Source organism: Barbus barbus, assembly GCF_936440315.1.
Source record: "Barbus barbus genome assembly, chromosome: 40".
Lineage (NCBI taxonomy): Eukaryota > Metazoa > Chordata > Actinopteri > Cypriniformes > Cyprinidae > Barbus > Barbus barbus.
Window position 1 is genome coordinate 7,280,928 of NC_136718.1, and position 16,129 is coordinate 7,297,056.

The 16,129-nt window shown below is 37.1% G+C and overlaps 1 protein-coding gene across 1 annotated transcript in view; it reads left to right on the forward strand.

Moving 5' to 3' along the window:
- The window catches only part of LOC306859931 (zinc finger protein 512B-like), a 57,049-nt gene extending 45,305 nt beyond the window's left edge, over positions 1–11,744 (forward strand). The window contains exons 11-17 of the mRNA XM_079401350.1: positions 3,045–3,143; positions 4,620–4,808; positions 4,944–5,297; positions 9,420–9,521; positions 9,722–9,784; positions 9,916–10,014; positions 11,235–11,744. Of these exons, the coding sequence (XP_079257476.1) occupies positions 3,045–3,143; positions 4,620–4,808; positions 4,944–5,297; positions 9,420–9,521; positions 9,722–9,784; positions 9,916–10,014; positions 11,235–11,603 (1,275 nt within the window). The 3' untranslated portion in view covers positions 11,604–11,744. The remainder of the gene's footprint in view (positions 1–3,044; positions 3,144–4,619; positions 4,809–4,943; positions 5,298–9,419; positions 9,522–9,721; positions 9,785–9,915; positions 10,015–11,234) is intronic.
- The last annotated feature ends 4,385 nt before the right edge of the window (positions 11,745–16,129 follow it).

Sequence of the window (16,129 nt, forward strand, 5' to 3'; positions counted from 1 at the left end):
TGAAATATGGTTAAAGTGTACTTCCAAATGTTCTGACAGGCATTTATAGTAATCTAAAATATACTTTAATGTCATTTCTATTGAAATGTGTATGTCGTGCATTAAAATATTTTTGTAATTACACATATGTAATATATTAATATATTTGTAATATGTTCATATATTTCAAATATATTAACTTTAAATTACACGTTAACGTAGTCAACACAAGAGTACTTCTTTAAAAGATGATTAAAACACAATGTTTTAAAATGAACTGTACTTTAAAATGTTTAATTTGACATGTTGCAAAGTGCAATTTTTAAATGTGTACTTAAGTGCGTTATGAAACATATAAGTAAACCCTCTTTAAGTACATTTGAATGGCATTTTATTTCAGTAAAATTATATAATCTGCAAGTATAAGATTAAAAATGTACTGTATATGTACATTTAATACAATTAAGCGCAATTCTTTTTCTGAAAGATCTGAAACTATAGCATTTTAATGTCTTTAATAAACAAGTGGAGCTGTGTGTGTGCATTATGTGCTGTTTAAAATGATATACTACACTACAGAGAGCAGCTGCTGCCCTGCGTCCACATCAGCCTCTAATCTCTATTATATCTGACACCATCTCTATACTCCAGCATCACTTTAAGACCTAAAGCATCCATTAGACTCTAACCATTAACTGCACATATGGGAAAAGGTCTAGTAATGCCTTTTAAAACAGTCTTCAAGCAGTATTTCAACTGTAATGATTGTCTCCTGTTCCCCAGCCTTATTTCTGTACAGTAATAATTTCCTCAATATTCCTAAACTATTAACAGCTTTCCTGCCAGTGATCTTTCTTCATGGCAAATCTCCCTTATGAGCAAAGTTCATATGTTTTTTTCCAGTCATATTCAGCCAACATCTGAATAGAAACGGCACATCCAGTAACGATGATGGTGTCACTTGTGACCCTTGTGAGGTTTAGTGTAAAAACATGAGAGAGAAATGCTGGTTAAAGAGGGCCATGAGGATGTAAGCTCCATCTGCCAAGCATTAGCTGCAAACAATATTTCCAATGAAATGTGTTAAATTATGCACGACCAAATGTCTCAGAAACGGTATGAAACATTAATGAGGATGTGCATTTAGGTCTGTGATTTGTTATTTGAGCCAGGTGCTGAGTCTCACTGAGCCAAACATTTGAGAATCAGCATAAGGTCTGGGCAACATTGCAGCTTATTCTAGCCAAGATCCGCCCACTTCGACAGGAAGAGAACGACAAACGTGTAAAGTGATTTCAGGTCTGGTTGTCTTAGGTAGCTGAAAACAAAATATTTAAAAAAAATTGTGATTCAATAAAATGAACATTCTTGACTGAAAGCAAAACGTCTGGACACACTTGGCCTGAAAATGAAAAAAGATTGAAAAGAATACTTGTGACTAGTACACTTGTTCTTGCTTCAGGGGGCATCACTGCCGTAACATCTGCCCATGATCAATCATGATCAATTATTTGCCTCCAGAAGTTAAAAACACTAGTTATTGAGAGGGGGAAATTAGTATTATTTCAATATTTTATCCTATTAGCCTATTTTGGCCTTCAATAGGAAAACATTATTTCTGTTCTTGCATTCCAACACCAATAAATCACCACTGAACGGCATAACAATTCAATTGTTTACATATTTAACTGGCTTTTAAAGTTTTATGTGGGACAATAGGCTATATATATTGCCATATCGAAATCCAAAATTTGAGCTTTTATATTGTAGCTATCTATCACTTCTAGACCTCAAAATGCATTTTAAATGTCAGAATCAGAAAGAGCTTTATTGTCAAGTGTGTTTACACACACAAAAACACAAAGAAATTTGTCTTGGTGACAGGAGCATCCAGTGGAGAAAGTACAGAGAGAGTGAAGACATGCATATCATTTAATGTAATAGGAGTTGTTTTAGGAGGTTATGTACAAAATATAGAGAAAATAGAAAGAATTGTGAATGTGCTATTTTACAGATGAAAAGTTTTGAGAAGTTATGTACAGATGTACAGTCCTGAGATGTATTGTTCAGGTGGAATATAGCCTGAGGGGAAAAAGCTGTTCAGTGATGATTTATCTGTGTCGGAATGCAAGAACAGAAACAATGTTTTTGTAATGAAGCCCAAAATAGATCTCAGTTTGCCTAATAAATGCGCATGCATGCTCTTGTTTTCTTCTTTGTAAATGGCAGAAGTGACACAACTGGAAACTGTAACGCATGAGCTCGCAAAAAGTTTCTTGTGCGCACGCAAAAGCCTTCATTTTTTTTTTTGCAAATGTCTCTTTAGGGTCTCTGTAGATTTAAAAAAATATATATATTTTTTTCTTTTTTTTAGAAAACCTGAATATTGAAATTCTCTCTCTCTCTCTCTCTCTATATATATATATATATATATATATATAAAACAATGCAATTATACTGTAAATATGTATATATACTGTATTATACTGTAAAACCACCAGTAGGTGACGATAAGTCACTGTTAATGTGTGAGTCATTCAGTCATTCATATAACTGATTTATTCAGAAACAAAGCAAGTGACTGTCTTCATGAATAAATCATTGAATCATTGATTCACATTGAGAGCTTCAGGGTGATATACTGTAGCCAGGCGATGCAGTATCTCTCACACATCATGTAACCCTCTACATTATCAGCCCTCTGTGTTTTGAGCGCCTATGGGTGTTAACACTGTCATAATTTAGTTTAACAGTCTGCGAGTAATTTTTTTCTGTACAGAACTGAAGTTGTATCTCAAACTTAGTGTTTACCCTCAGGTGCTGTGTTGAGGTGTCTGGCATCCTGTTTAGATAGCTCATGTCTCATTTCCCTGCTGATGTTTTTAACAGGCCAAATACAGTGCTGTAAAAAGCATTGCTGTTAACACGCCTTGAGTAAATGTCCCTCTATAAAGGCATCTGGCTTTCAGAAAGCAGTGATTGGAAACATACTGTTATAAAGACTTGAGGAAGAGTCTCTGGAAAGACACTAATGTGTTGCATTGTATTTGTTTCCCATTTGTAAGCCCTCGGCGAGTGAAAATGTGTCTGAGAAGGAGCAGGAGGAGAGAGAGAGGCTACGCTGCGTCCTCAAACAGATGGGCCGAATCAAATGTCCTAGTGAGGTAGGAATTTATCATTGGTGCCTGCCGTCTGTCTGTCTCCCTAGACGGCACTGGCTGTCCTTAATATGTCCTAATTTCTGCCTACTTTCTGTCTCTCACTTTCTCTGTTTTGACTTTTGTCTTCTTGTGCACACTTCAGCAGATCTATCTATCTATCTATCTATCTATCTATCTATCTATCTATCTATCTATCTATCTATCTATCTATCTATCTATCTATCTATCTGTCTGTCTGTCTGTCTGTCTGTCTGTCTGTCTGTCTGTCTGTCTGTCTGTCTGTCTGTCTGTCTGTCTGTCTGTCTATATTTCTATCTATCTGTCTGTCTGTCTGTCTGTCTGTCTATATTTCTGTCTGTCTGTCTATATTTCTGTCTGTCTGTCTGTCTGTCTGTCTGTCTGTCTGTCTGTCTATCTGTCTGTCTGTCTGTCTATATTTCTGTCTGTCTGTCTGTCTGTCTGTCTGTCTGTCTGTCTATATTTCTGTCTGTCTGTCTATCTATATTTCTGTCTGTCTGTCTATCTGCCTTCCTTTCTGCCTATCTGTCTGTCCTTCTACTTCTCTGTCTGTGTGTCTTGGGGGAAGTCGTGGCCTAATGGTTAGAGAGTCGGACTTGTAATCCAAAGGTTGCGGGTTCGAGTCCCCAGCCGGCAGGGATTGTAGGTGGGGGGAGTGAATGTCCAGCGCTCTCTCCCCCCTCAATACCACGACTGAGGTGCCCTTGAGCAAGGCACCGAACCCCCAACTGCTCCCCGGGCGCTGCAGCATAAAATGGCTGCCCACTGCTCCGGGTGTATGTTCACGGTGTGTGTGTGCACGCTGGATGGGTTAAATGCAGAGCACGAATTCCGAGTATGGGTCACCATACTTGGCTGAATGTCACTTCACTGTAAGCATGTGTTTATTTGGTTCACCAGCTAGACCAGCACTAACCCGCTTGGAAATTCATTTTAATTTGGTCTTTTCAGCAGAGCAGTCTGGTTCCAATTCCTACAGTATGTGTGGAGAAAGTGATGAGAAGAGAAATAGAAAGTGGAGGGAAGAAGATGAGAGCATTCCTGAAAAAATAGCTGAAATGTATCCTGAAAAAATCCTGAAAAATTATTTGTCACTAAGGGCCAGCTTTTCTAAACAGGGTGCACATTAAAGAACACAGACGCAGCCAGATCTTTTCCAAAATGACCAGCGCAATCTACCAACAGCAGCGCAAATTACTGCCTGCTTTAAGACATGCTTTTTTGCGGCATTAAATATTCAAATCTCCTCTCATAAATTTACCAATCGAAAGGGAAACTCCTACAAATCCATATCCATAATCCATATGAGGATTTGCACTGGCACAAACTGATAGTAAATCTGTCCCTAAGTATGTAAATGTAGTTTGTGTTAACAAACAGGCCCCTTCAAAGGAACCTAGACTGTCAGCCCACAGATCAATGAGTTAATTAATGAAGTATGTTTGATTCTCTGTCAAACAGGGCTGTTCAGCTCATTTCTCCAGTCTGATGGGTTATCAGTATCATCAGAAACGCTGTGGCAGAGAGCTGCCAGACAGACAGAAGCCTGTCTTCCTGTGCCAGCACTGTGGTAAGACCTATCGCTCAAAAGCTGGTCGTGAGTACCACCTGCGCACCGAGCACCCCGTCACCACCCTGTCTGCACACTCGGTGAGATTACACAGCCACACTACACGTCATACTGCTAATCTAACATTGTGTGGAAAAACGTCACGACCAGTGTCATGTTATTGATCAGTAATCAATCCAGATGCTTTTAAACGTCTGTTATATCACCACATTTAGCTCACAGCTGAGGACTGGAAACAGGAAGACAGTAAAGATGAGGAGGATGTGCTGGAGGATGAAGAAGAAGAGGAGGAGGAGGAGGAGGAAGAGGAAGAACCTGCGCAAATAAAGGGCAGAGAGAAGGCAAAGGAGAGAGTAGACGAGACGGTGGAGAAGATGGAGGAGAGGAAGGAGGAGAAAACAGAGGTGGAGCAGCTGCTGGATTTGGAGAGGACGCCCAGCGGCAGGGTGCGCCGGCGCTCGGCTCAGGTGGCAGTGTTCCACCTGCAGGAGATCGCAGAGGACGAGCTGGCCAAAGACTGGGGCACCAAACGACGCATCAAAGACGACCTCGTACCAGACATCAAGAGGGTATGGCAGTGTTGAAGTCACTTTAAAAATGCTACACTGGTCACACTTTTTTTAAGGTCCAATTCTCGCTATTAACAAACAGACTTTTGCCTACTAATTTGTTGCTTTTTAATAGTTAGTAAGGTAGTTGTTAAGTTTAGGTATTGGGTAGGATTGTGGATGTAGAATATGGTCATGCAGAATATGTGCTTTATAAGTACTAATAAACAGCCAATATGTTATTAATTGGCATGCTAATAAGCAAGTAGTTAATAGTGAGAACTGGTCCCTATACTAAAGTGTTAATGCTACACTATACGTTTACAAAAGTAAATTGTCAAATTAAGCAATTTATTTTTAAAAATATAAGATTTGTTTATTAATAGTATTTATACAACACAAAACAGATGTCAATAAGTTTAACAGCATTGATTTTAAATTATATTTCATTAAAGGGATAGTTCAACCAAAAATTCAAATTCTGTCATTAATTACTCACCCTCATGTCGTTCTAAACCTTCGTTCATCTTCAGAATTCAAATTAAGATATTTTTGATGAAATCTATCCGAGATCTATCTGGCCCTCCCATAGACAGCAACACAACTGAAATGTTCCCAGGTCCAGAAACGTAGCAAGAACCTCAGTAAATAGTCCACGTGACATCAGTGGCTAAATGTAAACATACTGCTTACGTTGAATGCGCTTTGCCTTGTTTACGCATCGAGTACAGAATGGGCATGCGTTGTTTATATTTAGAGGAGATGGGATGAGGAGGAGAAGAATTGTTGAATAAAGTCGTTTTATTTTCTTTGCGAACAAAAAGTATTATTGTAGCTTCATTAAATTACAGTTGAACCACTGATGTCACATGGATTATTTTACTGATGTCCTTGCTACGTTTCTGGGCCTTGATTGTGTTAGGACCCTTGCTGTCTATGGGAGGGTCAGAAAGCTCTCAGATTTCATCAAAAATATCTTAATTTGTGTTTGTCTTACGGGTTTGGAACGACATGAGAGTGAGTAGGGTAAACATACCTATTAAGCTCACCAAAATCTACATTGAGACATTTTTAGTGCACAAGACATTGGTTTCAGTACAAAGTTATGTTAAAATAAAATATTAATTTCTCACACAAAAATATTTCATTTTATTTTAAATGACAAAAGCATTTCAATTAAGATATACATCATTAAATTAAAGTCCAGCTGTGCTTAATGGGTACATTTCTGTTATTTCTGTACCCTGTTCCCATTAAGCTCATATCATGTTTTATTAAAAATTCTTGTTTATTTTAAAGAATAATTGTAAAAATATATTTTTTGAAGGTACAAAGTCAATCACAAAAAAAACAGAACACTGAAATCAAGTAACAAGCATTCAAGTCGATCAGTTATATTCATAGTGAAGTGTCATTTAAGCACACTGCAACATCTAGACTAGTCCACTTTCAGCTAAGTAACACGTTCAAAAATCAAATAAAACAAACCAATAAAACATTTCATTCATGGGGATGAACACAGAAACTAGCCTCATTACGAAACCTCTTTTTAAATGGATGTAAACGTATCTATAGTCTCAAGACTGGAATACACGACATGATTTTTGCCCCTATTTTCCACAGATTTACAGTCTGGAGAAGTTGATGCTAGATGCCAAAGATCAGAGCCAGTCTGCAGATTGAAAATTGATTAGTGACAACCATCAGTTAATATGTGAAGTCTGTTTATGAAGTATTTACATAGACGTTCAATGTGGAAGAGTTTAAAGAGAGCACACTGAGCTTAATTGGAGCAGCAACACTTTTTTTTATAAATTGAATGTAATATTTATTAAAATGACAGGATTTTTGCTAAATAAATAGTCTAGGTCATGTATTAAGTTCAAACATATTTTAATATGAACAAATATTATTAACAATATCTATGAAATTATACTTTTTCTTATTGATGTCACACTGAAGCTGTGTGATTTTCATAGTAGTGCACTCTTTAAGCTCACCTCAAAATAATATGAAATCTTTCATAATTACAGCACTCTAAAACGACAGACCAGCAATAAACTATCAATTTATAATATGATGGATGTAAAAGTACAAGCAAATAAAGCCTGTGAAGTAATATGTTAGCGTAGCGCACAATCTTATAGAGCTAGTCAGCTAACTGTGTTCTGTAGCATCTGCGCCGTGTTGCTAAAACTATCTTTTGGATCTAATATAATGATTTCCAACATCCAAGTTCCACGTGATAATATGCAAAAGTTTGAACACTAATCTCTTAATTTTACAATAAGTGGTGAAACTTACCCAAAATAAAGGCTTAAACATCTAAAAAAATGCACATTTAAGGGGCTCTTCTTTTGGTGAAAGTTTTTAGACAGCTTTCAAAATGACCGCCAGACAGTGTCAACACATGGAGAGCCATATCTCAGCGTGCAATGATCCGATTGACTTGAAATTATAGGAGGTATATAGTAACAAACACATCAAGTAGGATAATAAATATTTTTTTCTTTTTTGGGTGAACCATCCCTTTAAAGACTATGAAAATATTAGGGCTGTTGATTTAACGTGTTAATTTCATGTGATTAATTATGGGGAAAATAACAAATTGGTTAAATGAATGAATAAATGACTCGCTCATTATGACTTAGTTCACACTGCAGGTCTTAATGCTCAGATCGGATTTTTTTTCGTGTTGTTCACATTGTCATTTAAATGCACATGCGCAGAAGAAGACGTGAAGTGACATACAGCCAAGTATGGTGACCCATACTCGTAATTTGTGCTCTGCATTTAACCCATCCAACGTGCACACACACAGCAGTGAACACACACACAACGTGAACATACACCCGGAGCAGTGGGCAGCCATTTATGCTGTGGTGCCCGGGGAGCAGTTGGGGGTTCGGTGCACCTCAGTCGTGGTATTGAGGGTGGAGAAAGCGCTGGACAGTCACTCCCCCACCTACAATCCCTGCCGGTCCGAGACTTGAACCTGCAACCTTTGGATTACGAGTCTGACTCGTTAACCATTAGGCCACAACTTTACGACGTGACGTCAGACGCAGCGCATTGTGTTTGCGGAAATAAAAATGGATGCTGCTCGTGTTAGCGCAGAATTGTGACGTCTGTCGCATTTCAATGACGTAAAAATCGCATGAAATGCGACATGGCCGTTCAGACTGAAGTCGCATTGCAAAACATTGGATATGTATCTGATTTAGGACCACATATGAAAGTGGCCTGGGGCTGATTTGAAAAAATCGAATTTGTGCTGTTCAGACTATCATAAGAAAATCAGATATGGGTCACATTTGGGCAAAAAAGTCAGATCTGGGCCTCTTTAGCCTGCAGTGTGAACTAAATCTAAGACTCTCTGACACCTACTGATGGTTGTTTCACATTTAGAGAATCAATTGTTTTAAAAAACAATAATTTCATGTTTCAGTATTAAATAAAACTCATTAATACCCATTTATTATAATTATTCATGAAATGCTAAATCAAAATATTTCTTCTTAAAGCTTTTTTTTTAAGTCTATTCATTGCTCTTCTCATTTAACACAATTATGACTTTGAAAATTTATGTGCTGTTCATTTTAATCATTTGACAATCCTAGAAAAAGTATAGGGATAAACAGTAGCATATAACATATATAATTTTACATAGCATACATATTTATTTTAAATTTACTTTATCATTGAAGCAGAGGTACTACTTCTTTTAAATGTTTGGTCTCTCCATTCTGCTACTTATTGCCAAACAAGTTGCCTTAGCCAATATCATGCTACAAAAAAAATGTAGTCAGTAGTGTTTCTAAATTTTGGTAGTTAAGGTCATTGCAGAAATTGAAGTCTGACATTTTTGCACGTTGAAAAATAAATACGACCTCATGTTGTGTCAATCACGTTTACACACTGCCTTCGAAACTTTCGTCCGTCATAAAAAATTTGGATCAGGTTCGATTTTCTGCGTTTTCGCATCCATAACAAGCATTTTGATAGGAAAGGATGATGAATATGAAAAAAAACTGAAAAACTTTGGACTCTTTACTCCTCTTTACTCCTCTTTACGCCTTTACTCCTCATATACACATTTAACTGCTTATTTTTTAATTTCTATGTACACACTGTATTTTATAGCTCAACTATACACGACCAGGTCTCCCCAACTTTAGCCCTGAAACTGTGAACAGCTGGAAGAACGAAGTGAAGGAAAAAGGATTTATCTGCTGCCCCAATTGTGTAAGTATCTGTCTTGTACTTCTGACCGAACATTGACTTTAATAGCTGCTAGTGCTTCAGTAACAGATTCCAACCTCAATATGAATATCTGAATGATAGTTTTGTTGGAGAGCCTGAAGAGCTCTTGAAAATTGTGTTAAAAATGTTGACATTTTTGTTGTTCAGTTCTTCTCCTCATGTCTCTCTTGATTTCATAACAGAACTGCGAGGCAATCTACTCAAGTGTATCTGGACTTAAAGCGCACTTGGCAAGCTGTAACAAGGTATAAAAAACCTCTGCATGCTTTGCTGTAGTTGTTAATTAATTATAGATCATTTAAACAGTTGTACATGTTTGATCTCAGATATTGCTGATACTGTATCAGCTTCAGTGCTGTTATTGTTCTCCGCACAGGGAGGGGGCGACGTAGGGAAGTACACGTGTTTGCTCTGTCAGAAGGAGTTTAACTCTGAGAGCGGCGTGAAGTACCATATCAGCAAGACACACTCTCAGGTAAAGCAAACCTAAAAACTAAACCTGTGTATTGTATGCCCCTCCACTTGTTTCAACCCTGTATGAATTTCTTTCTTCTGTTTAACACAAAAGAAGATATTTTGAAGAATGCTGGTAACCTAACAATTGACGGTAGCCGTTGACTTCCATAGTACAGAATAAAATACTATGGAAGTCAATAGCTGATAACAGAATTAAAATTTTGGGTGAACTATCACTTTAAGGCCTGTTCACACCAAGCTCAATATGAATTGAATATGAAAGACAAGAAAAAAAGTACACTGTCATTTTAGTTTCTTAAGAATCCATTGAAACATTGAAATGCATTTTTATTTTAATACTATTTTCATGAGTTCCTAAGTTTTATAAGTTTATAGTTTACATTAAATTTTAGATTTTATTTTTAGTTTCTAATTGTAGTTTTTATTTTATAGACCTAATTCTTTTGCTTTTTATGTATTTTAGTTTTGGTTTTAAGTTCAGTTATTATTGGTGATACCTGATTATCAGAATGTTTTCCGAATTATCTAAAATAACCAAGACATCTAAATTAAATTAACTTTTATTTTATGAACTTTTTTATTTTTGAATAGATTGTAAAAAATTGACTTAAAGGATTGGATTTTCCAGAAAATTGGTTAAAACCTTAAGTTAATTTGCTAATAAATCTGCTATATATGCATCTGCAGGTTAGAGTTAATATTTTAACAAAGGTCACAACATTTTGCCGTCATATGAAGATTATTTTAATACAGCTATATTAAAATATATCAATCCTGCACACTACAGTTTACTAAGTTTGCATCATCACAAAAAAGTTTCCGTTAATCGACCTTCCCTTACAAGCAAGACGTTGCTCATTCAAATATTTGTGATGATGTGAACTTGAGTAGTGTGTGGGATTTATATATTTTCTCATATTATTTCATATTTATAGGTTTATATCCAGCACATCTATAACTGATTTGTGTGTGAAGCACTTTATCGTTTGAGTATTACAGAAAGTAATAGTTTTATATTACAAATATTTTTCGTACCTTAGTTTCAGATTTTAGTACACGATAATGTTGCTAATTTTAGTTTTTAGTTTTTTCTCGAGGGGTCTCTAGGGATGAATAGTGTCCTTCTAAAATGTTATACTTCTAAAAATTCATGCAAATTCTCTAATAGTCCTTGATTATCGGTTTCTTTTTGAACTTCATGTGGCCTTATGTGCACAGAACTGGTTTCGGGCGTCTACCAACGAGGTGACCAACAACAAGAAAAAAGAGCCAGAGAGCAATGGCTTACAGAAGGACATGAAAAACGTAGTGCCTGGGAAGAAGAGGGGACGAAAGCCCAAAGAGCACCACCTGGTGACAGCCCTCTTTCCAGCAGAGACTCAGAGCTACAGCCCAGCTCCAGCTCTGCTTCCACCCCAGACCGTAAGCCCAGCCCCAGAAACCCAAACCCTCGTGCCCAACCCCGTCATCAACACCCCAACCACACCCCCTGCCCCAGTGGACAGTGGGAATCCAGCCCAAGCTAGAGACACACAGCCCCCTATAAAGAAACGAGGCAAAACTAAGAAAGCGCAGACCGCAGAGTAACACGGCTTTCAATCCGTCAACACCAGAAGGGATGCTTTCCGAACTACTCCGGATAAAACTTTAGTTAATTCGGTCACAGAATTGAAGGATGGCACAGAAGAATGAGCTCGGAAAGATGAACGGCAGAACGAGGGGATGAAAAACAGCAGAAAACAACAATGATTTGCTCTTGTATTGATTTCACACTGATCTTTGTGTTTTTTAAGCTGAGTATATACATTATTTGTGTGCTTGTGTATACTGATATATATTACTCCTGTTGTTTTTTCATTCCATTTTTATAGCTCATTTTAATACGTTGTTCACTTTAAAGGGGTCAATAACATTTAAGCTCTAAGTTTTATATATATATATATATATATATATATATATAGGCCTTTATGTAAGCTTTTTAGAGCAGAAGTTACATTTCCACATAATTTTGGGGTAGTTACATCAACATGTCCAGTGGTTTCATGATGTTTGAATGTTTTTGTTTTTAAGAATATTGAACTCATTCAATTAGCATGAGGAGCTAATTTACTGCTAACATTTTATCATGGTTATACTCTGCTGTGTATATATATAATATCTATATCTATATATGAATATAATCAAAGCAATTCATTTTCGTCCATCGGTTTCAAACAAGGTGCGTCAAAAAAGTTGGTCATCGTTTAGGATGCTTTGCCTCGGGTGTGTTTGGGATTGTTTTGTCAGTGGCAGCTGAATGGAGGGTTGGATTTAGATTGACGGCTGTTGTAACAGTGTGCTACTGTGCAATAGTGTTGCTTTCGTGGTTTCTTGTCCTTTCTCTTGCTCGGAATCGCGAGAGGTCTGAGCGCATAGCCTTGCGTAACTCCTTATCCCGCATCCCTTTGGGCTGTTTGCAGTAGTTTGTAGTTTGCCGCAGTTGACCCGGAGGTCTTTTAACTAACCTTTAACTGTTTAGAAATTTGGTAGTGCTGTGTGCTTTCATTTTGTCTGATTGGTTTTATTATGGGAATAAGAGCTTGTGGTGCTTAATGTAGAATGAGTATACAGTGCAGATGATTAGAGAAATTCAAATCAATGATAATAAATGACTACAAATGTTTTGGAAGGAAAAATGTAATCCTCCAAAGCTTAGGAATGCCCTTTGACATCTGTGATGTCATCAGTCCTTGCTTAAACTTAAGAGGTCGTTCAGAAAGGTAATGGAATGAAAACCACAAGTTTTAGAGATGTGATTTTTAAAAGTTAAACTTTTAACTTGAGCGCTGCATTTTTAGATGCATGACACACATGTCCATCTAGCGCATGTTTACATAGAAAACCAATGGAAAAGCTGCAGTGGAATGCAAAAATGCATCCTGTGGGAACAGCCCCTAAGACTTAAACTGAAAAATTAAAACGGGAAATTTGGGTGAATCTCACAAAACCTGACAAGGATTATTTCACCTCAAAATCAAGGCAAAGAAAAATACAATTCTGTTTTACTACAAGAAAGTGAAGATTTTTTTAGGGTTATTCCTTTTTATGTGTATTGCAACACTTTTATGACAATTAAGCACATTTTATCTGCCTATTCTATGAAAGCCAGTTTCCGTCATGAAAATAAATAAATAAATAAATGTAATTGCGTATTATGTTACAATTCTGAATTTTTTTTTCACAGTTATGACAAAAAAAATGAATTTACAATACAATACAATATATATATATGAGATATAAACATGCAACTGCAAGAGAGTCAGAATTGTGAATTCATAATTACATTTTTAATAAAGAAAAAAACTGAAAAATGAAATGAAATAGAATTGGGAGATTATAAACTTGCAATTGTGAGAAAAAAGTCAGAATTCTGAGTTTATATTTTGCAATTCAGAATTTTTCTCCCAGATGTGCAAGTTTATGTCTTGTTTTATTATTATTATTAATTCTGTGGTGGAAACAGGCTTCCATACCATTCTTATTACCAATGCGGAAAAAAAAGTTACATTTTAGTTCCCGTTTTTGTTTTTTTTGTTTCGTTTTTTGACAAGTATTATTTAATATGTTTAGAATTTATACATTATGGTAGTATTTGTAAATTAATACTTTAATTTATTATTCAATTTTACAAAAAATAGTTGCAGTAATGATTTATGTGCTATATGATAATTAGAATTTGGGAAGCAAATGTGCTTAAATGTCACGAGAATAATGTCACAATGCAATCTTAATGCTAAAATTACACTTTTATCCAAAATGTTTTTTTTTTTCTTAGATTTTAGGGTGAAATGTGGCCATCTTTTTGTGAGATTCACCAGTTCAATTCACTTTTGATAGGAGTACAAGCAATGTGTGTGGAATGCACTTGAAGACCTGAGTGACTGTATGCAATGGTGAAAGTGTTTTGGGTGCACAAGCACGTGGTGTGAAGCATTGAAGAGCACAATCAGAATGGTCATTGCAGGCTTTATCCGAACGTTTCCGAATCAGAGAGCGTCTGTCCAAAACAAACGTGACGTCCGAATGGTCCTGCACATACTGATTCCCAAGCTTCTGATTGAGGCCTGTTTGAGAAAAACGCTGGTATTGCACTTTAACCCCTCCTCCCCCTCCCTCCTTATCTTGCACTTTGCAGGCACTGTTAGGCTTCCATTCTCCAACCTCAAATGAGTGGCTCTGTGTTGTTAGATCTCGGATCAGTTTCCTTCACATAAATGCACCACACGAGAGAAACTGATCGCAGACGGGCCACCCCGAACGACTGCCATGTGATCCGTGTGATACGTGCGAGGGAAGCCCGTCCTCCATTCCCCAATTTAGAAGGCAAATCTATGTCAAATATGAAATGGAAGTTATGTTTGAAGCCATAACGGTCCCCTTGAAGGTGACTTATGGAAGCAGTGTATCTTTTTATTCTTCCTCAGTTTGTATAAAAGATTATAGATTGAAAAAAATATATCATTTGCAACATAAATTAATTATGTATTCCAAAACCCTAATAATTCTAACTGAGGTACTTGAAATCATGAAAAAGAAATTGCCATAAAATTATAAGCATACAGGTCACAAATGGTAAAAAAAAGGATAAATTATTAAAAATATATTTATCTAATGAGAAAAAAATAATAAGCTCAAAGTTGCATACATTTATTTTATACTAATACTTGTAAATGTGATCTTAATCTCATAGTTGCTTAAGAAATCTAGGGTTGGTATGTTGTGGTTTTAGGCAAAAGGTGCTAGTAGCCAATCTACCTTAAGGAACGTTGCGCATGAAATTGTGAAGCAGTTAGTCTACCTTGCCATCGAGTCCCACGTTTCTGACATGAAATACTGTAGCAGTTCTCATTTTAACTGTCCTGCATCAATGGCACATAAAAATCTTCTGTGGCTTCCGTCACACTGAAATCCCCCTACTGCACTGTAAATGGTTGACTTTTAAAATGGTGAATCTCACAAAACTGTTAAGAACATGTATCTTCTTTAATCCAAAAATCGGAAAAAAATAATATATATATATACACTCACCTAAAGGATTATTAGGAACACCATACTAATACTGTGTTTGACCCCCTTTCGCCTTCAGAACTGCCTTAATTCTACGTGGCATTGATTCAACAAGGTGCTGAAAGCATTCTTTAGAAATGTTGGCCCATATTGATAGGATAGCATCTTGCAGTTGATGGAGATTTGTGGGATGCACATCCAGGGCACGAAGCCCCCGTTCCACCACATCCCAAAGATGCTCTATTGGGTTGAGATCTGGTGACTGTGGGGGCCATTTTAGTACAGTGAACTCATTGTCATCTTCAAGAAACCAATTTGAAATGATTCGAGCTTTGTGACATGGTGCATTATCCTGCTGGAAGTAGCCATCAGAGGATGGGTACATGGTGGTCATAAAGGGATGGACATGGTCAGAAACAATGCTCAGGTAGGGCGTGGCATTTAAACGATGCCCAATTGGCACTAAGGGGCCTAAAGTGTGCCAAGAAAACATCCCCCACACCATTACACCACCAGCCTGCACAGTGGTAACAAGGCATGATGGATCCATGTTCTCATTCGGTTTACGCCAAATTCTGACTCTACCATCTGAATGTCTCAACAGAAATCGAGACTCATCAGACCAGGCAACATTTTTCCAGTCTTCAACCGTCCAATTTTGGTGAGCTCGTGCAAATTGTAGCCTCTTTGTCCTATTTGTAGTGGAGATGAGTGGTACCCGGTGGGGTCTTCTGCTGTTGTAGCCCATCCGCCTCAAGGTTGTGCGTGTTGTGGCTTCACAAATGCTTTGCTGCATACCTCGGTTGTAACGAGTGGTTATTTCAGTCAAAGTTGCTCTTCTATCAGCTTGAATCAGTCGGCCCATTCTCCTCTGACCTCTAGCATCAACAAGGCATTTTCGCCCACAGGACTGCCGCATACTGGATGTTTTTCCCTTTTCACACCATTCTTTGTAAACCCTAGAAATGGTTGTGCGTGAAAATCCCAGTAACTGAGCAGATTGTGAAATACTCAGACCGGCCCGTCTGGCACCAACAACCATGCCACACTCAAAATTGCTTAAATCA